Consider the following 27,054-nt stretch of genomic DNA (forward strand, 5'->3'; position numbering starts at 1 on the left):
CAGAGGAAGGAGCCGGGCGGCGGCGGCGGGGCAGCCGGCATGGCAGCGGGGGGCTCCGCCGGGGACGCGGCGCTCCGCCGGGCGGCCGAGCAGTGGCTGCTGTGGGACCAGGTGAGGGGCGGCGGGGGCCCCGGGACGCTCCCTCCCCGCGGGGCCGGAGGGGGCCCCCGGTCGCGCAGGGACGTGGCGGGGGGCGCGGGGCGCCGGGGGCGCGGGGCGAGCCTCGGCTGCTAAACCCCGTCAGCGCTGGGAGCGGCGCGGCGCGGCTCGGCGCCTCTCCGCCGCGCCCCCAGCCCTCCCACCGGGGTGGGGGGGGGAGCCCGGCCCGGCCCGGCCCTCCGCCCGGTGCCCTGCGCCAGGTGCCCGCCGCCCCGCTGCTCTCTCGGCTCGGTCCGAAACGCTCGGGGTCGGTCCCCGCGTCCCGGCGCCCGCTGCCCTGCGGTGAGGGCAGCAGGGGGACGGCCGCAGGCGTTACACGCGAGGGGCCGTCGCTGTGCTGCCTGCCGCTCGGTGTTAGAACCCTCCGGGTGTTGGTTGGCTGCGTGGTTGTCTCCAGACGCGGGCTTGCTCCAGCACCGCTGGGGAGGGCGGAATCCGTCCTCTTTTCCCGGGGTAGCCTCATCCAGCGCTCAGTGACCCTCGCTGGTAGTAATGCAACTCCTGAATCTGCAACGTTGTCTGGCTTCATGGGTTTTCCCCCTTTTTCTGCTGTTGCTTAGCAGCGCTTTACCGTGCGTTATTTCCCTTCCCATGAAGGTGCTTAAACATCTGAAGACTTACCTTTGTGTCTTCGGTTTTGGTCTTGACGTGACTATCGCAGAAGTAAAATCTTCTGTGTGTTTCTGTATTCCACGTGTCTCAGGAGATGTCTCACCGTAGCGGTGGTCTGGGAATGCTGCTGCTGCAGTTCCCGTGGAGATGCAGGCCCCTAGGTGGTGTACGTGGTTTTCTTTTTTTTTTTTTTTTTTTTTTTTTTTTTTTTTTTTGTGTGTGGTCCCTGTACATTAAATTTGTCCCTTTGGCTGTATCTGAACACGCTGGCCATTGCCCTGCTTTGGCCGCTTTAATGGCTGCCCTGGGCTCAGCACTCTCTGTCTTTCGTGCAGCCTGCATATTCTTTTGGTAAGGGGTCTTCTGCTTATTTCACAATTACCAATGAAAACACAGAATAATTCTTTTTTTAGTATTCTTTCCAGGTTCTAAAGGACATCATTAGAAGTGCCTCAAGTTTGTTGTGATTCTTCATCAGAGATCATTAGCCTGATGAAGTGGTCAGTTGGCCAGCTCTGTTTTCGTTAATGATAATACAGCGCCAAACCAGCCCTTCTTTCAGAAATGCTAGTGTATCACAGCAAATGACAATAAGCTTTTGTGTCTTCCCCCCCAGCTTAATTGATTTTGGGAGAAGAGTCTGGTTTTAAAGGGCCTCTTATTTCCAGAACTTCCTTGACTAATGCTGGTTATATTTTTGTCTTCTGTGTAATTGTTTCAACTGGTTATTCAGATTGTTTTGTGAAACCCTCTGGAAACCCAATGCAGCATCCCTTATAGCGCCTTTGCTTTTGCAAGGTTAGCTCTTTGCTAACAATTGCATCTTTGACTTAGTATTAATTGATGGGTGTGCAATACCCATTGCTGATTGCTCAAAAACGATGAGGTGTTTTCATTTCTCAGGAAGCTCTTGCATGTTTGTATTGAGTAACAGAAGAATCCGATATAACCCTTGTCCTCTTACTCTGATATTAAAAAAAAAAGGTTTCTTTTTGACATGTAGAGATAGGTTAATATTTAATGATGATAAGCTGCACGTTTCTTACAAAGTAGTAGTTTGCAAGAGCAAGGCCACATGCCTGAAGATGGTCCTGCTGACTTAACAGGAAGTTTCTACCATGATGGCAATGACTGAGCTTGTTACCAGACTGCTTTCGTCACTGTGTTAATTGCAGCAGTATCATGTTGTTCATTCTTTCTGTTATCAGTTGTGAAATCATGTATAGAAGGTGGCCTCTGGTTTTGTTAAAACGTGCTTAGTCAGTAGCTGTCCCTCTAAAACCTTGTGGGGACCCCTGCACTGAAGAAACCTCTTCTGGGCCTTCCTGCAGTGTAGGGTAAAGTACATGACTCAAGTGTCACCAGGTGATGTTTAAGCAAATTGCACTAGTGGATATCAACTCGGTATTAAATCACCGGCCACTGCATGCACAGAAATCACTGTTCTCATACTCGCATCCAGTTCTATTTGAGAGTAGGAAAAGTGTGACCTGAGAGCACCAACAAGGAAGGAAAAAAACAGCACTTCATCCTTCAGATGCGATTGGGTCCTTCTTTAGTAGAGATGCTGTGAGGTTTTGGTTTTGGCTTTTTCTTCTGTTTAAAATAAGTTTAGTTTTTTGCCTTAGCTGTATACAATGGCATCGTAACATTCATAAAATTGAAACAAAATGGGAACAGTTGTCTGTACAGCAAAAAAAAAAAAAGGCAATTTCTTAGGAGAATATACCCATAAACAATTATAACAGGAAAAATCCTTCTGCTATATTAAACAGACTTTGGCTTGGCTTTTACTATTGCTTTTTAGAGTGTGTATGCATGTGGCAGGAGGGAACACCCCCAACAACTAAATTCATGCAATCAAGTTTTGTCTAGAAGATGACATGGACTGAAACTCCGCGACTCGGGCAGCCACCTGGAGAAGTGTGATCATTCAGCCAGACCTGCGAAACTGGAGGGTGCCTGTAGTTTCACAGCAGATGCCAAACCTGGGAAATTCCTTGAACAACAATGACAAACAGAGATCTCCTTGGCTGCCAGAGCTACACTGTGATCCTAGTGCCGAGCTGCCCGCCTGGGCTGGCGTTGCAGCTTCTGGTTTGTCCAACATCTATACAAACCTGTGCGGCATCTACCTCAGGAGGTGCCCTTTTCAGGGGTAGGAGCCAACTCCTGTGCACAAAGCTTATGCTTTAGGGGGTTCAGAAAAGGTGACGAGGCGCTGTACAAAGACTGACAGGAAAGGTGGTGTTCAGGCTTTACCTACGAGACGTAGCAGCCCTACACTGCAGCAAAAACTTCAGGTCAACTTTTAAACAGCCTAAACTCGGAATAGATATGCTGGTCTGTGTTATTCTATAATAAAATTGAATTCTATTTATTCTTATAACTATAGAATATAATTACTCTATGATAACACAGAATTATGTTGAGCCTCCTACAAGGAAGCGTCAGTTACAACATTCTTGAACTGGTAAATTGGGAATTCTTAAACTGGAAATCAGTCATTCTGGCGTACCTAATTGCTTACTGCAGCCAGGAAACCTGATTTTTTTTTTTCTTTAGTAAGTCCAGCTTATCCTGCATTATATAGTTTGCTCATTAGCACCAAAGGCTCTTTAGCTTTTTGAGTATTTATTTAATCTGTGGTGTTTGTCTGCAGCAGCAGGTGCACAAATCAATCATTAGGACATCCAGACACTGGTCTCAGTTTGGAGAATGCTTACACCTTTGTGTTCAGGCTCACTCACGTACCTACTACTGTGCATGTTCCGCAGCATTTTCTGGAGCTGCAGAAAATATATAGATATATGGGGAGTTTTTTTATGCCTTCCCTTGGTGTAAGCATACCTAGGTCATCCAAGAAATAGTAAAGTCTGTGACTTGTTTGAGGTCATTTTGTTGACCAGAAACCAAAGCTTGCGTTCGTTTGGAAATGACAGTGTTTATACTCCAGCATGCAGTGTGTGTAACCATGCGGCGACGAGCCTGTGGAGGATGCTGCCACCTCTCCACATAACCCTGTTGCCTGGTGCCTGGAGTGTGCCATCTGTCCTGCTGGCTCATTGCTTCTCAGGAAATCAAATATTAAACTTCACAAACCCCATGTTATAAATGTTGAAGTGTTGGGGCATACAGGACTTTACTCATTCCTAAGTTTGGAACCAAAGAGAGTCGATAGCAATAAAGAGTCAATACAATCAATATACCAAGAAAAGCAGCGAGACTTAGAAACTCCTCACTGTTCACAAGCAGTCTGGCGTGGCTTTTCCGTCGCCACTCTGCACAATCATTTTATTTAAGAATTCAGCTGTAGTTGCTAAGCTTTCATCCCAAGGGTGGTGCTTATTTTTACAAGCATTACCCGCAAATGCATTGCAAGTTGTCATCTGTATCTTCTAACCAGTCTGCTTAGTTTTGCTGCTGCCTCTGGTGTTAGCCAGTCTTGGGGCAAGGTGAATTTTTTTTTTTTTTTTTTTTAACTCTACTTACAGTGTTCTGGAAGTAACAAACATCTCTTAATCATCAGCATAACTTATTTTCTTTTATGTTTAGAGTAGCTCTTGTGATGATGATAATTCTCTGAACTGTAGTGGTGCTTTTTTTTGTTTCTTTTTTAAAACAAGAAAATATTAAAATGGACATCTTGGAAATCTTTTCACTTCCCAAAATGTGATCTATACACTGCTGTCAAGGCAGCATGCTTACTTAAGGTGATAAATCTAAAATAAGTAACGCTGGAGATTGTACTGACTTAAAAGTAGGAAGATGTAGAAGGAGTTCCGGTGTCTTTGGTGTGCAATGTTTTGGTACTGAAATAACCCAGTACAGAGAGTGGGAAAGAAAGTCAGTTCTGTTAAGAAGTTTAAGGATATTTTAAACACAAACAAAACCTTTTCTAGAACATCTGAATCTTGTATCTACAGAATCCAAAAACTTCTGCAATAGTGAAGCAACTCCTTGCTGAAGGAAATGCCGGAGAACTGCACAAATACTTTGGCTCGCGGATGGAGTTTGGCACAGCAGGGCTCAGAGCTGCCATGGGGACAGGGATTTCCCACATGAATGACTTGACTATTATCCAGACAACCCAGGTACTGTGCTCGGCCTTTACCTCACTTAGCTGGTTGTATATAGGAATGAGGAGCCTCATTTATGACAAGCAAACGGGTATTCTCTGGAAGTACAGGTTTTCTACTATTCTTCCAGTTTTCAGAAGTCATTTAAATTATAATTATTAGCTGAGTGCTGATCTCTGAAAACAAGCAGAGAAAAGCTATTAAGCCATTAAAATAAGTTATTTTCCATACTTGCTTTGCAACTGAATTTATACGCTGCTACGGTTAAGCTCAAGTGGATCAGTTAGTCCTGATGTACCAACTATAAAAAACCCCGAAGGAAGCCAGCATTTGGCTAAGCTTTGTGTATGCTGGACATAAATCTACATAAATGCAGTGAAGCTATACGTACACATATAGGTCCTAAAGTAGCTGTACTTGGGGAGAGGTTAAAAAAACCCAAAACCTTAAATTACTGCAGCCTGGAGTGGTGGCGTATCATGTCCTAAACAGGTGTCATTAGTAAGGGTGAGATTTGGTTAAAAACTGGAGAGATTTCAGTTAAAAAAATGAAATACTGGCTAGTTCTTCTCTTCCTCATCTGAAACCTAACACAGCTAAATAACTTCTTAAGATCTGCAATTCAGACAAATCGTGTTAACTGTTTCTTTCTGGAGTTTGTTCTGATTTTTGGAAAAGTACTTGAATGTTTCACTATATTGATTTGAGGGCTTCTGATACTTGTTGGTATTTATTGGTCTTAGACAAGCTGGATCCCTGTCCAGTTCAGTGAGATGTTATGTGCGCTCACCTTTCTAAGATGTGAACATGTTGGCAATCATCTTAATGCAGTGAAAAATTAAATATTAAGATGGGGTTAATGAGGTGGATTTGTTGTCTTCAGGGATTTTGCAGATACCTTGAGAAGAATTTCAGTGACCTGAAGAAGAGAGGAGTTGTGATTGGTTTTGATGCTCGTGCTCATCTTTCCAGCGGAGGCAGCAGCAAAAGGTACTTTGTCAGTTTTAAGTATTTTGTAGATGTCTTGTGGGATCCATTATGGGTTTATATCTGCTTCAGCAGTATTTGCTCCTTCTGTAGAGTGAAATAAGGTGGGATTTATAGTATTTTTATATTCTGTTAATACCAGAGCGGTTCTTAAAGTCATGCTTTATCTGTTGGGAATAGTGAGAGAACACATTTAAATTGGGTCTGTATAATAATTTGGGGTTTACTTTTGTGGAGTTTGGTTTGTTCTTTCTTTAAATTGGGGGAAGGGAAGCTGTGAATTCTAGGAAACTAATTGGAGAGAAAATGAATATATTTCCTAGGCATCTTTTCTTCCTGTTTAGGTTTGCAAGACTTGCTGCTAATACCTTCATCAGTCAAGGAGTTCCAGTTTATCTGTTCTCTGATATAACACCAACTCCTTTTGTGGTAGGTTTCTCTATTATAGCTTTCTCTGTACACATAAATGCTGTCAAGTGTCTTGCGTTACTGACATTAAGGAAAACTACACAAACCACTTTTAACTTTTTAAGCTCTACATGCAGTTAGTGTTACGTTTATTTAGCTATGTGTAGTTCACAACACCCACAGCAAGAGAAGGAAGAAGCTTCGTGGAGTATCAGTGGCCGTGAGATGTGTTTCTGTTCGCTCCTGCTTTCAGGCAGATTCCTTGCAGAAGACATCCCATCATTTCTAGATTGCTGTGGAATCTGAAGTCTGAAACAGACACACACATTTAGTTTTCTGACTTTTGGTTGGTTGGTTTGGTTGTTTTTTAATTTTTTTGTTTTTTTATCTTTTCTGGGGGATTGAATCCCAGGTAGCCTTTTTACATAGCAGGTGGTTGGAGTGCAGCAGTGGTGCGCCGGGAGGGTTGCTGTATGCCTCCGCATTTTCACCATCGGATCAGTAGGTGTCAGTGCTCCAGAGCAGTCAGGAAAAGCCCTCCCTTTGCACTAAAAGCAACTGTTTCTCTCGACACCAGTCAGTTGCTCCAGTGAGTGCCGCAAACACAACATAGCGGGATGAAGGCTTTGTATGTAGCATTCTTGTACCGATACAAATTTTGGTAGATTTAGGGTCAAATTCTTCATAGTGCAGCTTAAAGCAGCGTTGCACTAGCTGCAGTTGATTACACTTGCCATTAAATAAAAAGCCAGGAGTAAACTCGAATTGGACCTGTGGTCACAAGTAATGCTTGATTTTTCACTCACTCCATCTGTTTTGGTTTTGTACTAATTTATAAGAGCTCTCTCCAAAACAATTCTCTTCTGAACCACGATGGATTAGTTACTCCATGGGCTGGTCTCAAAAGATAGCATGGATGAGACTGCTCCAGGTGTAACTCTCTACACTACGCAGACTTCTGTCATTGCCCCGACAGACGCTGCACCCTCAAAGACCTTGGGTATCTCGAGCCGTTCTACAGTAGACAACACGTGTGTTCGGTTTCCTGCTGTAAAAACACTACAGTAGAGATCCACAAAGCATCTGAAACCACACCAAGAATATCTAAATGGGGAAATGCACAGGAAAAAGCAAGGGCTAAAGGTGTGCCACGTGGGGTCTAGTGGAGCAAGTACTGCTTAGTCTCAGAGAGTCAGTCTGTAGGAATCACATCCTGGCTTTCTTTTTGTTCAGCAGTATGGAAGTATTGCATCTGCATGAGAATAAATAATACCTAATGCTTTGCACATTCCCCTCTTCAGATAACTTTCTCTTGTTACAGCCATACACAGTAACTCATCTGAAGCTTTGTGCTGGAATTATGGTTACAGCTTCCCATAATCCAAAGCAAGATAATGGTTACAAGGTATTCCTATATGATCAATTTTCTGGCTTTCTTCAACATCTTTTTTCATGTAGAGACATTAATATTATTGTGTATATTTTCTATCATGTTATAGACCAAACTAATTGATAGTTTGATCTCTTCTAGATGTAGGTATTTAAAGCTAGTTATTTAATTAAAAGCATAATTAAAATCTTAGCTCTAAAAAGCAGGAAGACGAGTAATACCATTGCATACTTTGGAACACTTTAAAATATTAACTGACCTCTTTCCAAAAGCATTAATCATTTCTCCAATTTGTGATCTAAAAAAATCTCTTTAGTTTTACAAACTCAGAGAATTAAAAATACGAAACCCAATGAGCTGCTTGTACAAAACGTTTTGAATAAATTCCATTAATTTCTTCTAGTATGTTTTTCTTTTGCTAAGTGGCGGTTATCAGTGTGACTTTTTTCTATGACAGAAATCTGCTTTTCACTGAAAAAAATGTGGCTGAGCTGCCTGTCAGCCAGTCATCCCATAGCTGGACTAGTCATATAGAGACTGTTTCCAAAATACAAAAACGAAAGTTGAGAGATCTTTTTTGTTGTCTTAACAGAAAAACAAAGCATTAGCAGGGCTGATTTCGTGCTGTCTCTCCCTCTAGAACTTCATGTCTGTTTAAAATTGTTTTAATATTTCACATATTGATCTTGATAGTTTGTTTTGACGTTTTATCAATTACTTTGTTTAATCAACTTCATTTTTTTCTTAATGTTTCATTATTTGGGCTACGTATGTACATGGCCCAGATGCTGTTACGTATCTTCCCTTAAACTTGCCATCAGTAGGAGGAAGTGTGCAAACAACTGTCAGAAAGTAAAACATAGTAAGTACACCTCTTCCTGAACATGTAAACAATCAACAAAAAGGGGAAGACTACAAGTAACAAACATCTTGAAACTTAGCTGAATTTGTGCTTGCTGTTGTGGCAACACTGCTGCTGTACGCAGCTGCAAAGTTTTTGTGCCTTTCTCCTTAATTTTTTTTTTTTTTTGTAAATGTGTTTCGCTTTTGCCCATTTTTTTCCTCTTAAGAACTCCTCTATAGATAATGATTATACCTAAAAATCTGGAAGAAAGTTTATGAAATAGCATGGGCAAATTATCTCCCAAGGCTGGCAGACAGGCTGATAATTGAATCTTCTCAGTAATTGAGCTGAGTCTCGTTTTGTGTTTCATTATGGATTTTGATATCTTCTGATAAAATTAAACAGCTTTTTTTTATACAACAAAAATGGAATGTGAGAGGAAACACTGAGAACATGAACAGGGGAATACTCTGGGTATACTTAAGTTGTAATACTCTGCCGAATGTAGTGCACCTTAGCCGACAAAAAAATAACAAAGCTATCCTACAATATGAATGACCAAATACTCACTCACCTTATTTATTATTCAGGTTTACTGGGAAAACGGCGCTCAGATCATTTCCCCTCATGACAAAGGAATTTCTCAGGCTATTGAGGAGAACCAAGAGCCATGGCCTCAGGCATGGGATGACAAACTGATTGACAGCAGCCTGCTACTTCATGATCCATATGCCACGGTCAATAAGGACTATTTCAAAGACATACAGAAACAGTGCTTTCACAGGTAACTGGTGTCAACTCCGTTAAGAATACGGGATTTTCCATCTAGTGCCTCATCACGGCAGTTTAAATGGATAGAAGTTAGGGTGACCGTGATCCCACCATGATCCAGCGCTGTCTGTGCCCTCTTGTCATCTTCTGTAGTAGCACTGCCAGCTGTGTGGTGACATAGTAAGACAGTTCCTGAAGCTGGTCTGGCAGAATTCTAACCTAGCAAAGTGAGCGAGGAGTTTCTGATGGTATCATCTCCCTGTATTTGCACGACCACGCATCAGCCAAATGCCACAGCAAGACTGGGGCTATCTTGTGCAGCCGACACTGACAGTTGAACAGTCTTAAAATGGGCTTCTAAGAGCGAAGGCAAACCAGGCTGTTAAGCCAGTTCTGGAAGAAGGAGGTCTTGCTCTGTCATTCTAGCCTTGCGTGTGCTCCTGGTGGCCTTGGGTGCTTTGCATGAGCCTATTCCTGTCGCTTGCTCAGTAAAAACTTTACTCAACAAAATCAATGGATTGATGGATGTTTCTCTTTGTGATTAACAAGTAGAATCAGTTTATGGATTAGATGAGCAGCAACCTGTTAGATCTGCTCATTTACATCAAATTTTTAACCACCAGTAACTGTGTTCTTACTCTTGCTAAAAACAAAGTCAGAATTACTAGAAAGTTGGGGCTATGAGAAATCATGCTGCTTGTTCAGAATAGGAGTTAAGTGTCTCCTTAGCAGTTTGCATGCCTTTAGGTATGTTCTACACTTTCAGTAATGTACTTCATAAAACCGAGTGTGCTCAAATGAGATGTGCTGTTGTCAGTTCACTGTGTTCATAGCCTCTGGAGCTCGTTTAAATGCCTGAGTTGGGGATGAAAAATGAATGACAGTTGTATTTGTTTTCCACTCGTCTCCTTTGGGGTGCATAGTGTGTACTATCTTTCTTATTCCAGTGATTTGCACGTACCAGGACCTTAGATATAAAGAGGGACTCAAGATGCTGAAAATGAAGCTAAGCCAATTTTCAAGTCATTACCTTTAAAATCTGACCTCCTTTAATTTATAATTTCAACAGTGATACAGAATACTGAGTCATATCTGTTTCTGAATGTGTTCAGTTTTGTGCAGAATATTCTTCCACATCGAAGCTTACTGTTAATCTGTTTTATTGCAGGAATATAAACAAGGAAACAAGCCTGAGATTTGTTCATACTTCTGTGCATGGTGTCGGTCATAAATTTGTGCAATTGGCCTTCAAGGCATTTGACCTCAGCCCTCCTTTTGCCGTTCCGGAGCAGAAGGATCCTGATCCAGAATTTCCCACAGTGAAGTATCCAAATCCTGAAGAAGGCAAAGGTGTTCTGGTAAATATATATTTTTTTTTTTAATAGTTGCAGTGTCTTTCAAACAGTGTTCTCTTTCTGCCAGTAATCATGGCTATAAATATGGGTTGAAGGTCTGTTTTGTTTCTGTTTTCATAACCATACATTTAGTGAAGAGTTAGATGGTATCCTTTCATTGAAATTTATAACTCTTTTTGAATGAGTTGGGTAATAATTAGCTATAACTTTAAACTACTTTGTTCTGCGCTCTAACAGAATGGGCAGCATCTGCACATAGAACAAAGTGATACAGTTCAGTTTTAGAAAATAATAACAAAAAAAGTCTTCACAGTGGTTTTGGTAAGTTTTTACAATTTATATCTGAAATACAAGGACTAAATTGTTCTGATATGACACTGGGAGGGGGCAGGGGAAGTCCTGACAGGTGGTTAGAATTTCTGCTACAAGTATTTCTGCTACACTTTGTTATTGAAGGATCCTGCTGAATCTAAGTACCTTTTGGCTCAGGCTGCAGAAGTGGAATGATGTAGGTGAAGTTAAATATCCTGGCTTTGCTCTACTGCTTCCAGGCTTTAAGTTTGTTTTTTGTACAGACACATCATGATTTCGGGTGTTCGAGATGAAATAAATTGGGAAAATTATTTAAAACCTGTAAAGAAAATGAAAATATTATTTGGGTGTATTAACACTTATCTGGTCTTGCTTACCACTTTTCCAGACGTTGTCTTTTGCTTTGGCTGAAAAAGATGGGGCAAAAATAATTTTAGCAAATGATCCTGATGCTGATCGACTTGCAGTGGCAGAGAAACAAGAGAGGTATGGTAATAAAGAAATGCAAAGCATTGACGTTTTTTACTTAAAGGCTAGGCTTATTTGCGGGATTCTTGCAATCTGTGTTGCAGAGGAAGATAGAATAGTCACAGTAACCGGTTTTGCACTGAAAACACGTAGAATGTGAGAGAGCTGTATGAAGCAGACCACAGTGGGGGAAGTAAATGAAATAATGATTAATATTAGACACACTACAGAAGCCTGAATAAATACTTGACGCTTGGTGTGCCTGAGATACGCACAGAAGCATGTGAATTGTTGTGACTGTGCTATACCTTTTTAAAGGTAGGTTTTCAGTTACAAATTTTTCGCGGAAGAATGATAAACATTATTTCAAACTGTGTTTATTAAATAATAACTTGAATATTCAGGAGAACCTTTATAGTTCCCTGATAATCTCAGGAATAGGGAACACCCCTGTTCTTTAAGATGAGTTCCTTCTTTCTCAAATACTGTTGGACCAGACATTTTACTAATCATTAGATGATTTAGGCCTCTCTTGCTCAGTTCCCCACTTCTATGCATAATGTTGCATACCCCCATTTCACCCTAAGCTTTGTCAGTGTTTTGTACTTCTCAGTATAGTAATTTGTACTCCCTCCTTTAAGGACCAGCTATAAATGCTTTGTTTGTCTATGTATATCCTGTCAAAGAATGGGATCACAGAAGGTAAACTTGCTCAAACAGGGGCTTCTCATGAATTTTTCGTATGTATGGAATGTGTAACCTATAGTTCTGACCCAGTATTGCCATCCCCGTATTCCACGCCCCCTGATATCCTGTACTTCTACAGTCATTTGCATTTCTGTATTGTGGTTATATTTGATGAATGAAAATAAGTACGGCACTTGGTGTCATATCCACAAACAGTGGTGTTTCTCTTTTATCTACCTTGATAAAGCAGAAACTAATCTGAGCAGGGAGAAACCATAAATCTTTAATAAAAGTAAACTTCAAGGTTTTCAGCTCAGAGAGGAGCAGAACAAAAGTCTGCTGCTGGGCCAGGAGCAGAGATAGTGTAAATGAGTTCCCTGTGCGCGAGAGCCAGAAGAGGGATATAAAATCATGGCAACAGTCCTTAGTACCCAAGGAACGGGATGGGTACCTGCTAGATGTCCTCAGTGATGGTGGGTGATGCGAGTATCTGAACATGAATTAGTTACACAAATTCCAAAAACCCAGTAAAAGGAGACAGCGCAAATACCCATTTTGCTTACCAGGTAAGCTCTTCTGGTCTTGTAGCAGCTTCAAAAGTGGTAGCATTTTATTTGGGTTTTGGGGGCTTTTTTAATTTGTTATGCTCACAGCCTGAACTAAGGAGGCTTCTCGGCCTTTAGAAGAAGAATGGGCTAATTGGCGCACTCCGCCATATCTTCGACAGTGTTAGCTGGAATATCCTTATTTAATGTTTTTGGCCTGTGCCAGCCTCAGTTGGTAATTCAGCGTTGAGGAAAAAGCATAAAAATGCTTTAGTTTGTGCTGGTTATGATGGGTTAGAACAAGAACGCAAAGTCACTCATGTTTTTTGTCTAAAAATGTATAGCTAGCTGAGGCTTGAAGAGGGAGTGTTAGTTTATTGTATTTATCGCCATTGAGAGCGTGGTGCTCTCATTCTGCTACCTCTTTGCTAATTGTTTAGCCAGTCTCAGTTGTCTCCTAACTTTCAGTCCTGCATCCTCCTCTCATACTTCTGCTGTAGCTGTTCGTAGACTGATCGAATATTAATATAGGCTTCTACAGTATCTGCACTTCTTCTTTGACAGAAACTCCTGCTAGAGCACACTCTCTCAGCGCTCTTACACTAAGTTGTCGCTGTGCGTTGCTTTGTGCCTGTTGGCATCAGTAAATGCAGGAGACTGAGTCTGCTTCTTTTTCACAACAGGTACTGTTTCTGTAGGTCTTGATTTTTGTCAGTTTGGCAGTGTCTTTGTCCCCTTTTGTGACTGGGGATTTTTGGGCAATTTTGACGTCTTTCTTTCCCTTTTTCCCTTCAGTTTTTCTTGTTCTAACAACATGTCAATGTTAATCTTTTTTTACCTGTTTGAGATTTTTTCCCAATCTTACTCAATGACTAGTTGGTGTATTTGTGATTAAATAAAAGGTATTTGTCACTGTGTCGACTGAAAATACTGATCACTGAGAATTGTATTTTCGTGTCTGTGTGCTTGTCTCAATTATTGATTTCATAATTTCTCTGCTAAATATTTTTGTTTTACTTAAAATATGCTGGAAATATCACTCTTTCATCTTTGGATAAACTCAGAAGCTGGTATGTATGACAGAGGAAGAAGGTAACCACTTCAGAATTCTTTGGGGGATAAATTTTTTTGGTTGTTCTTAATGCACACATGGTATCTTGTTACTGTTACTTGGAACTCATACAGTGCTTTTATTTGCTAGTAGTCATATATGGAAGAACCACTAGATTACTTTTTTCCCAGTATTATCATTTGAATTCATAAACTTTCTACTAATTTTTTTTTTTTCCATCCAGTGGTGAATGGAAAGTGTTTTCTGGAAATGAGCTGGGAGCTCTTTTAGGTTGGTGGATCTTCACATGCTGGAAAAATCACAACAGAGATACTTGTGCCATTAAAGATGTCTACATGTTATCCAGTACTGTTTCTTCCAAAATCCTGAGAGCAATTGCACTAAAGGAAGGTTTTCACTTTGAGGTAAGCTGTTAAATGTCACTCCATATTCATTTATTTGCATACCTACACAGTGTCATATCTTTGTAAAACATTGCTTTTATTTTTAATGCCCTTTTTGATCCTCACTGCTGCAGGAAACACTGACAGGTTTTAAGTGGATGGGCAACCGTGCCAAACAGCTTATGGACCAGGGGAAAGCTGTAATTTTTGCATTCGAGGAGGCTATAGGTAAGAAACAGAATATTATGTTCTAGTATCCTGTAAAAGAGTGGAAGTCGGGCTATTGCAAAAAACTGGCACTGTAAAGGTGCCCTCAACGCCATGGGTATATTTCCAGTGAGTAATTGATACCATCCATTTGGATTACTAGTTTCAGTTGTATCTCTGCTTAGCACAGAGTATGATGATGTGAGCTAGGTGTATGTATCTTCAGTAGCATGGCTATGTAGACTTGGACTGCAAATTCTGCACAAGCTATTTAAAAACAGACACACATGTTTTTCAGACTTCAGGTTGAGTATGTTTAGCTGACAGTTTTAAACTAAGCTTAAATATGAATAAATAAAGTAAAAAAACTCCCCCAAATTATACTTGTAAACTGGAAAGTAGTAAATAAAAGCTGTTCGTTCATGAGAAGGAAATTGTGAGGCTATAATGCTATTTCTTGAGTATCTCAGTACCTGAAAACGAGAGAAAATGTGACTGATTTAATGGATAATTATTAGTATTACCATATGCTGCCATGTAAGGGTAATCACATTTGAGACAGTGCTATACTTGCATTGTTCCTGCAATGTGGCATTTCTCTTTCACAAGAGATCCAAAAGTACTCAGGAGCATCTGGCACTGATACAGTACAAATCTGTCTCAGTCTTGAAATTCCATTAAATACCTTGCTTATCAAAATTAACACTGTGCAGGGGATAAAATTTTTCCACTTCTGGTTTAACTCTAAAATGTCTGTACTATGGTAATATGCAGTTCTGCTTTAAAAGATGTTGGTTTGATTGACCTCCCCCCCCCCCCCCCTTATTTTATTTCCTCATAAAAATACATCAAATATATATATAATTTTCTTTGTTTAGGGTATATGTGCTGTCCTGCTGTTCTGGACAAAGATGGTGTCAGCGCCGCTGTTATAACTGCAGAGATGGCTAGCTTTCTGGCAACCAGGAATTTGTCTTTGTCTCAGCAGCTGAAAGCTGTCTATGATGAGTGAGTTCCATTCTAACAGTTTAATTTTCAGATTTTCTCCCTTCCATATACTGGGCTTAATAGGGACTCAATAGCAACCTATAGTATATGAACAAATAAAAATTGTGTTATTGTACTATTGTGTTAATAGTACAATGTTCTTGAAAGCGCTCCTGCCTCATGGGCATGAATATATTTATGACTTCATTTTGTGTCATTTTAAGGTATTTTAAATACAATAATATTACCTTACTAATTCGCTCTTAGTTAATGAGATTTTTGAGGTATTTTTGTTTAGTTGTCGGAAAGGTTCTTCCCTGTTCAGAAGTTCTGCTCTTGAGTCCTTTCGCAGAAGACTGGCCTGGTTTTTGGCCAGCAGTATTGCAGTGTTGTAGAGATCATATTGCCTCTTGCTGCCTAAATGTGCCAGATGCATAAAAATGTTGATGGCAGAATGGGTCTAAGGAGCTCTGGCATGTTTATGCTACTCATAGAAGCCAGCTTGGTTCTGTCCTGCTTGTAGGGCTACTTGTGATTAAATTAATACTAGCTGGCTCTAAAGTTAGGCCTTTTATGATATTATTCTGTCTTTTTTGATGGATAGTGTATGTTGGTTGTTCCTTCTCTTTCTGCTCCTGAATACTGAGGTTTGAACTGATTATGCACAAGTGCTGTGAACAGCCGTAACTATTGGCTATGTAAAGCTGGGTATCTCTCTGAGAGCTTTTAATATGAGGCCCTGCTTTTCTTTTCTTGTTTAATGTGTTCAAAGACCTACAGAAATCAATAGCAAAGATGGTGATTGGATTTCATGGGGCAAGGAGTGTTTTTTGTGGAGGCTTTGGGTTGTTTGTTTTAAAGGAGGGAGCAGCACAAGCTGGATGATACACTGCACCAATTTGTGTCTCATAGACACTGACAAAGGAGTGGTGGAGCCTGTGAAGAGACTCATGGAAAGCTCCAGCCTTGGTGCTGCTGTTTTACCAGTCCTCAGAGCTTTCATTTGCGTGCAGCACTAGCCATGCTTGTTTCATCCACTGTTTAAGAAGGAATCAAGTGGCAAAGACTTGCTAACCACTGTATAAATAAATTGTGGGATTTATTGGCTATTGCTGTATGTCGCAGTTTAGGTGGGTTCAAGAAATAGTAATAGAAATGCATGGAAGAGGAATTCATGCCTCAAGCTGCAAGTATAGCATCTGACCTGAGAATTCCCTTAATTACTAGTAGCTGGAAGCGTATATTGAAAGAATCAGCCTTGTCTGACTCGTGCTTTTTTAAAAATACTCATTCAGTAAACACCTGCTTCCCGTTGCCCTCAGAATATTTAACTGAGTGGAACTTGTGTGTGCCACAGTGCTGCTGTGTACATAGCCACTGAACAGAGTTTATTTTGTGTAAAAGCAGTCTGTAGATGCACCTCAGAGTAAGCTGTCTCTGCACATAGTCACTGTTTGTGGGAAAGCTACAGATACAGGGAATGATACAAATCTATTAAATTGATGCTTGTAACTAGAACTGGAGGGGGGGTTTATTGTTTTAGGGGATCATCTTGTGTGCATTTGAATTTGTTTGTTGTGGCTAATATAGAGTTGCAGCTTTCTACTCACTACTTCATTCTTTGTCAGATTTGTCTTGTGAGTTGCTGTTGAAGCAGAAGAAACTCTACTCTGTATTTTGGAGGTACAGAAGGAGGATCTGTTCTCAAAGAAGTCAATGCAGATCAGGAAAAGGACACGGTCCTATCGGGCTCGTCACTTCTTTCAATTATAGGATAGGTTTTCTTAATTCCCTTGCTGGATTCTCAAGACTGATTTAACAACTATTGATCTTCAAGATGTCCATTTTGGTATAAAGATGACCATATTTAAGGAACCTTTCAATTTTCTAGCGTGAACATCCTAGTCCTAAGGGAACATTCTGCCCTTCAGATTTTTCCTGGCATCAAGGATATTCATCAAGTGTTGATCTTCAGTAAGAGCTCACTGAAACAACCAGTCCAGGCTTGTACGGTTTTCAACAACATGCTGTTTTGAAAAGTCAGTGTTAGCAGGTGATTTGTCTTTGATGCAGAGTCTGCATCATGTTACCTGGGAGCAAAGAGATAAGGTAAAGAGACGATGTTCAGAACAGTTTGGTTCAGTAGAAACACTTCAGTGGGAGAGCAGCTTCTGAAGCGTGATTGGAAAAAACAGTCTGGAGCTTGTTTTACTCAGAAAAGATCATCTGGAATCCAGTCAAGGAAGCTATTTAGATGTAGTCTGTTCTCTTCCTGTGGTGGTTAGAGCTCTTCAAGGCAATAATGACGCTTTTTTTTTTCTTCTGGTTTAGCAGTAAACTTTCTTATTTACAATCATTAAAAGGAAAAGGCGTCTGCACAGAAGTTTCTTTAAAGTATATGAAATAGGACAATTAAGCTGTTGAGGCCTTTTTAAAATTGTAAGAGGGTGAACTGATGCTACAGTTGGGTGACCATGAATATAGATTCTTGCTTTATAGAAGGTTGTAGAAAGTGTATGATGTACAACTCTAAGACTAAGATTGTTTCTTCAATTCATTAGTATTGTGTCTTCACAGATATGGCTTCCATATTACCAAAGCTTCATATTTCATCTGCCATGATCCTGAAGTTATTCAACAGCTTTTTGACAACCTTAGAAATTTTGATGGAAAAAACACATACCCAAAATCTTGTGGTAGATTTAAAGTTTCTGGAATAAGGGATCTAACTACTGGGTATGACAGCAGCCAGCCAGATCAAAAGGCTGTAAGTATATTTTTTAAATTATGCATAAATCATGTAAGTATGTATATACACATATATAAAAAAAGTCTATGGAGAAACACTCTAAATATTGTTACATCCTGAGTCTTAAAATAAGTTAGATTGGGGATGATTGCTTTGCCTTAGTGGGAGGAAATCAAGGGAGGGGGGAGGGTTGGGGTTTTTTGTTTGGTTTTGTGGTGGTTTTTTCTCTCCGAGATGACAGTCTGTAAAGGGAGGTAGGAGGATCTTGCTGTCTTGCTACAGCAATCTTGCATTATTTTCTTGCTGAGATGTGGCTTTGGGTTCTTTAGTTTTCCACAATGCATGTTTCTTTCCCTCCTGGGAAATGCCATCACAGAGCAGTTCCCATTTGCAGTAAAAATGTTGACTAGACATGAAATTAGCTACCTAGCAGTAATGTACTGCTACCGCATTGTAGGTTGAGGGTAAGGCTGTCATTTGCCTGTTGATGTCTCAAGACCACAATGAAGAAAACAGAGGAAAGCTTAATTTTAGCCGATCCTTTAGTTTTATGACATCAAGTCATGGGTTTTGTCTGGAATTCATTATATATAGTTGCTTTCCAAACTTCTAAAAAGAGTATTCTTACTATTTCTAGATACTTCCCACTAGTAAAAGTAGCCAAATGATAACATTCACTTTTGCTAATGGAGGAGTGGCCACAATGAGAACCAGTGGGACGGAACCAAAGATCAAATACTATTCTGAACTTTGTGCACCTCCTGGAAACAGGTATTGTCACTTACAGCAGTAAGTGCTGTGTGGTAGGGGCTCTGTGGTTTTTTGGTATTGTTTTGGTGGGGAAGGGGCTCTCCATGATCAAATAATAGTGCTACAGTCATTATTTTAGCGAATGTATTTGCATAAAGCTTCAATTCTGCAAAATTTGTTGACGCGTTCTTGTTGTCACTGAAATTCCTTTGTACTTGGTTTCACATTCGGTAAAAACAGTATCAAGAAAAACATTCTGCCTAAAATGAAAGCAGACATTTTCACTCTCTTTTTACATACATAGTTGCTTTAAAATTATATAACTATATATAAAGTGTGATAATATATTTTAAGCCCTTTTATGTTTAGTAAGTCTATCCTTGACTGATAGCCTTGGAAATCATATAGTCTTAAAGATAAGAAATTATTAAATTATGTCCTGAAAATAATGCTTTCTCACAGGTGAAAATTCCTCTGAAAATACTATTACAAGTATAAAAGTTACATTTCTAATCACATACATTTAGTAGTAGATCTTCTGACCTGAAACTGGTTGTTCTATTTTAGATTATATTGTGGGTTTGTGTTTCTCCATAGTCTTAAGTGCCTTCATGCACATCAGTTGGAAGTGAACGTCAGCGCATTACCATAAGAAATCAAGTATATATACTTTCAGCATTAATAGAAAATGTGTCTCTCAAACCATGCAACAGATTTTAAAATTCCTCAGACTGAGAATGTGCTTTTTAGCTTCTCTGCTGTGACACTGATTTCTGTATTTGTGTGGATTTTGTTTCTCAGTGATGTTGAGCAGCTGAAGAAGGAACTAGATGAGCTGGTCAGCGCTCTTGAAAAACACTTCTTTCAACCAGAAAAAAATAATCTTCAACGAAAGACTGAGTAAAATAGCAAAATTACTACCTTAATTGTTATTGGCAGCATTAGAAGTGCATTATTTAAGAAGTAAGGATTTTTAGGACCAAACATCTGAGAACTCAGACTAAAAAGACTTGTGCTTTTATTAAGAGTTATTCTGGGTACTCTGGGATCTAGTATCTTACGTGGGAAGGGAAGTACCTTTATCCTTAAAGGACCAAAAAACCCCAACCAGCTGAACTGAAAGCTTTATGAACTAAAAGTTGACTGCAAATGTATTTCAATCAAAACTGGTTTTAATTACATATTATAAATAATATCCCGATTTCTGAAATACAGCTTGTTTTGTGGGGACTTTTTATTTCTTTTGTGTGTGTAATCTCATAATACTATGGAACTTTATCTAGGTTTAGGTTTGCAAAGAAAGTTCTTCTGTTAACAAGTTCTTCTGAAAGCCTGTGGTGAGACTTTGACAAATTTGGGACAAATGTTTCAGAAACAGTAATCTTTCTTGGGGATTTTAGCCCAAATAAACAAGGAAGTCACAGTGAATTTGCTGAAGAGCTATTTCGTGGGGCACTACGCATCGTTTTCCAGGCTAGAGATACTAAGTGTACTAAACTGCCTTTTAATACCCTGATCATATTAAGGTAATATATCTGCATACAGCACCTCTCTGTTGCTTCATTGAACTAAGCATAGTTAGTTCAATGCATGCCCCGAACTGAGAGCCTGTCATCCTGTATGCTACCATGATTTAGTGCATAACTCTGCATGTGTAATTTAGAGCAGAAGTTTCCATTTTATTGCATGCTGTCATCTGCACTTGCAGAGCCCGAGGGGGTTATTTGGAGGTTACCAGCTGACTTCAGTACAAGGGTTTTCTGCATTTTCAGTGCTTGTTTTGGATAACAGTGTAGCTCTAACACCCGCTGTGCTTCTTGGGTAAAGAAATCTCTTTGCCAGAATGACTTCTGGTATCCCATGGAGAATGACTAGTTGCCAGACCAAGCCTAGATCAAATTTAGCAAATTATTGATAAAGGAACAAACTTGCCATTCCATCCCCAGTAAATACTAGGTTACCTTATTAGCTAAGATGGTAAGCAAAAGAACACTGGATGCCTGCTTTTACCTTACAGACTTTAGAGTTATCATTGGAGGACACCAGGAAAGGAGGAGTCCCTGCATTCTGTAGCTGTCACATCAGTTTTTCTTGGCTGTGGCAGAGTCAAAGGCAGCATCTGAATCACTCGTATTGAGGTCCATCTGTGTGGCATAGAAAATTAGCTTTAAAATAATGAGAAGGGTACTGAGGAGACAGAGAATGCTGTTAATCAAATCCTAGTCCTTTAGAGCAGAAAGCTAGAAAGATAGGTTATTAATTTGTGCAGAAAGTGCTTGTTCGCACCCTCTGCTTCTCTGTTTCCATTTCTTTTATACTAAACCAAGGATGAGACAGGTTTTTATGGATACGTGTTTATTTGGTGCCTTGAATAATGCAGTCTGTACTCCCAAATAGGACCCTAGGGGCTACTAAATGTAGTAATAGCTGTAAAGGAAATCTCAATATTTGACTTCAGTGCAATCAGTTTTGTCACATTGCATGAAATTTCCACACGTATCAACTCCCACTGTCCTTTCCTTCTGAAGATAACAGCTAAGGACAAATTCAAAGGCTCAAAATAAACACATAGTATTTAGGCTTTTTTTCATGCATGTGAAGTGTGCTAGAACAGTGCATTTGGCATGTAGAAATCTGAACTGATTCTCAAAAGGAAAGCAGAATTTCTTAAGACACTGAGACAGATTGATCACCAGTCCCTTTCCACCTGACCTTGAGGCAGAGAAGTCTATTAATCTGTTTTTTTCTGATTAAGGAAACTTTTTGTTCATGGAACCTGAAGGCAACATCACCAGTCTTTTAAAATTTTGATGTTTGTCATCTTAAACTTTGTCCCTGGAAGTATTTTGAGAGTTCCAAGTCCAACTCATGCCTTATTATCTGGAACTGAGATGGGAAGGGATTTCAAGACCATCCATGAGAGAGAGGCATAAAAACAAGGATCTGTTATTAAGGAATTAAAATAACAACTTTCGCTTTTGACATAGTCCACATCTGAATTACTTCTCAATAGTAGATGTTCCATTTCCTCTGATTCCTCAGTACCTGTGATGCTGGGTCCCCCAGTGTGAAATGGTGCTGACACAGCACAGAAAACAGCATGCACCCAGCTCTCTGTGGTTTCTGTAGTGAGTTTCAGTGTGGCAAGAGCTGAGAAGAGAAATTAAGCAGGAACCTTACCCACTGCTCCCTGACCATGCAAAGAAGCAAAGGTTCCTCTTTGCTTCTTTCCCTGCCCCTCAGCACCTGAGCTCCTGCTTTCCTTCATTTATGAAGAGGCAGTAGGGAGATTTGAAAAGAAAGTGAGGGGGAAGATTAAATTGAGATAGCATGTGGAGATTGTGTACTCATGTACGTAAGTAGGAGAACAAAGCTGAAAGGAAATAGCTCCCCTGTGCTATTGCTCTTGTACACATTGATTAAAAGCAAAGAGCAGGTGGATGAGAAGCAAAATGGCAGACTAGGACACCTGGTTCTCCTCATTTGTCCTTAACTTGTTCCTTCTGCCATTCCCAGTAAGAGCCTTTCTGTGTGGAACACCCTCCCTCGAAGGAGAGCTGTCTTCTGGGTGTGCGGGGTAGCAGTTGGTGTAAGGTGTCATGTTCAGCTGCACCATCAGTTCTGGCAGAATAAGCAGAAGGATGAAACTTGCAGGCGAAATGGATTCTGGTTTGGTAACTGTAAATCATGACTTACGTTCACAATCATAGCTATGTACTTTGTATAAATCCAAAACTTTACAGTTTTATTATCCTCCCAAAAGTCAAGTTCTCTATCCCTGTCATTTTCAATACAACTTGAAGATTGCACCAGTTGTGCAGCTGGGTACAGGGAAGGAACCTCTTGAAAAGCTCAAGAAATTTCTCAGCATCATGATGGGAGGGATGCATGTGCTGTTCATATTCAGCTATGACTTGTTGCGCCCTGCATGCAGATGTGATTGATTCTTCAAGGAGTAGCACTTTTTATCTGGTGGCATCAGGCTTTTTGGCTTCTGGGTAGTCATCTAGTGCAACCTGGTACCAGTCTGTCACTGGCATGTGCACTACTGAGTGTCTGTGCCTGTCTCTAGCCCAATGTCAGGTTGGGGGGAGAAGGGGGGGACACAGGCGCATGGTCCCCAGAGCAGAGTAGGGGGCTTTATTTCAAGGTGCTGGCTATGTGAGGAGTGGAAGGGTGAATGTTGGGCCTATACCTGAATTTTAGTTTTGGTGGAGTTGAACATGTGGCTTGTGAGTTAACCACAGGCCTTGAGAAACATGGTTTCCTGCACTGTGTTGCAGCCTCGGCTTCAAAGCAAAAGGCTTTTCACAAACTCCCAACCCCGACTGCTCGCTGTCTGGTTAGATGATGTTGTCGGTGCTTCCGACACTGACTTGTCTGTGGTATCCGGCCTCTGTGTGATCACTCTGGACTGAGGGCCAAGATTAAGACAGGCCACCCAGCAGCATCACCTTTGCCAGAAGATATAACAGCGGGGGGGATACCATGCTGGGCTGTGCATCATCTTCCAGCATGGTAAAGACAAAAGCTTCTTGAAAGAAAAATGCTGAAGCAAGAGCTGCAATACATATATGATAAATGTAAAACACTCCCTCAGCAGCCTAAGTAGGCAGAGAACAAGTGGTGCTACTATGGCACATGGGCTGGACTGTGCAGCCTCCACCTGCGGCCCCCGTTGCATTTGACAGTAAGCTGCAGTGTGGGTGGATGCGGTGCAGCTGGCCGGGCCGGCTGTGTTACTTGGCTGGCGAGATCCCCAGGTGTGCGGGGTCCCAAGCTGGAGAGCACAGACAGAGGAAGGGTCTGCAGGAGGCAGGCTGGGGCAGTGCTGTCCATTTGGGCACTGCTGAGCTATAGCCAGATCTTTGTGGATCTGTACAAGCCTGCAGACCTAGTCTTTGGCAGCGGAGGTGATTCTCCCCCTCTACTCTGCTCTGGTGAGACCCCAGCAGGAGTACTGTGTCCAGCTCTGGGGTTCCCAGCACAAAAAAGATGTGGATCTGTTACAGCAGGTCCAGAGAAGGGCCATGAAAATGATCCGAGGGCTGGATCACCTCTCCTATGAGGAAAGGCCGAGAGAGATGGGGCTGTTCAGCCTGGAGAAGAGAAGGCTCCGGGGAGACGTTAGAGTGGCCTTTCAATATATAAAGGGTACTTACAGGAAAGACCCTTTTTACCAGGGCCTGTAGTGACAGGAGAAGAGGTAACAGTCTTAAACTGAAAGAGGGTAGATTTAGATTGGATATAAGGAAGGAATACTCTGTGATGAGGCACTGGCACAGGCTGCCCAGAGAAGCTGTGGAGGCCCCCTCCCTGGGAAGTGTTCAAGGCCAGGCTGGATGGGGCTTTGAGCAACCCGGTCTAGCGGAAGGTGTCCCTGCTTGTTGCAGGTGGGTTGGACTAGACGACCTTTAAAAGGTCTCTTCCAACCCAAACCATTCGATGATTCTTTTTGTTTTCATTTGTAGCGTGGGAGGTCTTGCGTTTCTTTTGTTACAGAATGTGGTAAAGGATGCTTTACTGAGTTCATAGGGAAGGTCTGAAGACAGCGGGGTTACAGGTCACAGAATGTTAGGTGTTGGGTCCTGAATTTTTTTATTGTTTTCTGTATTTTTCTGAATATCTCTACAGACTAGAACGGTGTGTTTATTTTACATCTGCCTCTACATGCTAAGCCTGGATCTGGATTTTGTTAACGTTTCCTCTCTCTAGGAAACCCATCTGTCTTCAGCCTTGGCCAGAGTCTGTCAAGGTGCTTCATTCTTGAGGGATGCTAAGGAGAATGTGATGGCCTGGTGTATCTCTCAGGTTCCTGTGACAGGCTGGTTTTCTGCTGCACTGCTGCCGTTATTTGTGGATCATCCATGTGCAATAATTAGTACTACTGTCCTGCCTGGAGATCTCCTAGGGGCATCATCTCTCTTAGGAGCAGGCAGTCCTTGGTAGTGCTGGGGTGGATGGGTGGCTTGTTAGAGATTGGTTATAAAGATTGATTATAAAATAGAATAAAATCATAGAACTAGAACGTGGATTCAGCTGTGTAAACAAAGCTGTGTTAAGAAACCATACAATCGGTATGTTGCAATTGGGATAGAAATTAATTGTATGGATTGTATCAAACAGAATTTACAAAAGAAGCCGAGACGACCCTGAAACCAAGCAAGGCCTGAAACCAGCGAGGGAGAATTCTACGAAGACAGAAGAATAGAAAGAACTTAATAAATGATGTACTCAAAGGAACGGAACGGTTGCTTAGAAACTTATGAAGATTCTAGACTTGATGTAATCGGTTTAATAAATGTATATAAACTGGTCTAGCGAGTTAAGCTTTGCCACTCACTTGAGGTGATGGCCCAACTCTGAGTTGTGAATAAAACAAAACCTAGTGTAACCTACTCGTGTGAAGATAAAATTTTTAACAGGCTGCCTGGCCGGTTCTGCTAACACACTGATGGTAAGGCCATGATGATGTTGCTGCCCCTACTGTCACTGTCTTTACTGTTCTCCTTGTTTAGACCTTTAGAGGGAACCTCCTCATCCCTCTTTCATCTTCCATCTCACTGATCCCCTAAACTGGTTACCAGGTACTGGTACAGAAAGACTGGTTTACTGTCATCAGACTGGGAACCCCTTTTCTTAGATTATACAGGTGGTCTTATGGAGCAAGTGAATATGGTGTAAGGCAAGACAGAAGGGCCTTTATAGCCATCCCACGAAGGCCTACAAGAGTTAGTGTGCTCTACACTGAGTGGTTGCGCTTGGAGGACTCTCAAAGTTCTCTCTGCCTGCGCCCCAAGGACAAGGTGTAATGGTTTTAAACTAAAAGAGGGTAGATTCAGACTGGATGTAAGGAAGAAATTTTTTGCCATGAGGTTGGTGAAACACCGGAACAGATTGCTTAGAGAGGTGGGAGATGCCCCATCCCTGGAAACATTCAAAGTCAGGTTGGACAGGGCTCTGAGCAACCTGATCTAGTTGAAGATGTCCCTGCGCACTGCAGGAGGGTTGGGCTAGATGACCTCTAAAGGTCCCTTCCAACAAAAACTACTTAGTGATTCAAAGTGTCTTAGAAGTCTGGCAGTGGGGCCAGCAGTGAGCTGACATATACTGAGACATCCTTAAAATGGCTTTAGAGCATCCTCAGAAACAGTACTGATATGGTCAAAATGATGGCCCAGTCTGTATCATTCTGTCTTCCCAGGGACAAGGAATTTACTTGCTCCATTTCCTGTTCAGTTCCAAACAGAATTTCTCAATTTCGGGTGGGGGAAACAAAAGAAAACCCGCAGTGCTTTATCAAGCTGATAGAACAATTGCGACAAACTACAGAATGACAAGATGCAACTTGTTGTTCCTTGAGTATTTACCAACCCTGTCTTGCATCAGAGAAAGAGGATCCAGAACTGAAATAAAGAACTGAAACAAAGGCAGTAAGAGAATACCAGAGAGAGAGGTTAGTATTGTGAGTTGGAATGGGTGTTAAACTACAGCTCCTTCACAGCTGGTCTAATTCCTCCATCAAAGTGTTGTGTAAGATAATGCATCCAAATTAGAGATGATTAGTCCCAGGACAGACATTAAAAAAAACAGACAAATGTAATTTGTGAATAACCAGCCTTGAACTGGGAGCAGAGGCACTAATATTTTATCCAGGAATGGGAATTGCCATGACTAGAATAAAGAATGCTCGCAGCCTGGACTGAACTCAAGTGTAAGGGAATCCTTGGCTACTCCTAGAGAAAGACACATCCCTAAATTACCAAAACCATGTAAAATGAGCCTGATTTTGTAACAGATGAATACACATAATTCCAACAGAAGTTGTAAACATTTGATCCTACAGGGAATCATGCTGGCGAGGGCCCTCAGCCTATTGCTCTAGATATGCTGGCTACACTGCAGCACACTTGCAGTCTTACAGAGATGAGCCAGGGGCTCCCGAGGTAATAGGGGCCAAGAGGGAAACGCCAGTGAAATACCTCAAAGGAATTAAGGAGTGTTCCTCTAAGAAAGTGACACGACCGACAGCCCAGCTGAAGTACCTCTACACCAATGCACACAGCATGGGCAACAAACAGGAGGAGCTGGAAGCCACTGTGTTGCTAGAAAGCTATGACCTAGTTTCCATTACTGAAACTTGGTGGGACCAATGCCATGACTGGAGTGTAGCTATTGATGGCTACAGGCTGTCCAGAAGGGACAGGCAAGGAAGGGAGGGCAGAGGGTTGCCCTCTACATCAAGAAATGGACAGAGTGTGAAGAGCTGTCTCTGAAGAATAGCCACGA

At 41.3% G+C, this 27,054-nt stretch overlaps 1 protein-coding gene and 1 long non-coding RNA gene across 3 annotated transcripts in view; one reads left to right on the plus strand and one right to left on the minus strand.

The window, feature by feature from the left end:
• Positions 1 to 25,159, plus strand: PGM2 (phosphoglucomutase 2). Its single transcript, XM_075420683.1, has 14 exons — positions 1 to 111; positions 4,698 to 4,865; positions 5,734 to 5,840; positions 6,182 to 6,266; positions 7,567 to 7,650; positions 9,070 to 9,263; positions 10,419 to 10,608; positions 11,306 to 11,403; positions 13,913 to 14,093; positions 14,207 to 14,300; positions 15,158 to 15,287; positions 17,844 to 18,033; positions 18,653 to 18,786; positions 19,567 to 25,159. The coding sequence occupies exons 1-14, from the start codon at positions 40 to 42 to the stop codon at positions 19,667 to 19,669; spliced, it is 1,830 nt and encodes a 609-aa protein (XP_075276798.1). The 5' UTR covers positions 1 to 39; the 3' UTR covers positions 19,670 to 25,159.
• LOC142361400 (uncharacterized) overlaps positions 6,389 to 27,054 on the minus strand; it is a 28,787-nt gene continuing 8,121 nt past the window's right edge. For both annotated transcript variants that reach the window (XR_012763981.1, XR_012763982.1), the window contains 4 exons: positions 20,776 to 20,909; positions 11,083 to 11,236; positions 9,054 to 10,585; positions 6,389 to 6,554 (listed from right to left, as the gene is read on the minus strand). This is a non-coding gene — a long non-coding RNA (uncharacterized LOC142361400). The remainder of the gene's footprint in view (positions 6,555 to 9,053; positions 10,586 to 11,082; positions 11,237 to 20,775; positions 20,910 to 27,054) is intronic.

Source organism: Opisthocomus hoazin, chromosome 5, assembly GCF_030867145.1.
Source record: "Opisthocomus hoazin isolate bOpiHoa1 chromosome 5, bOpiHoa1.hap1, whole genome shotgun sequence".
In the NCBI taxonomy this organism is placed as follows: domain Eukaryota; kingdom Metazoa; phylum Chordata; class Aves; order Opisthocomiformes; family Opisthocomidae; genus Opisthocomus; species Opisthocomus hoazin.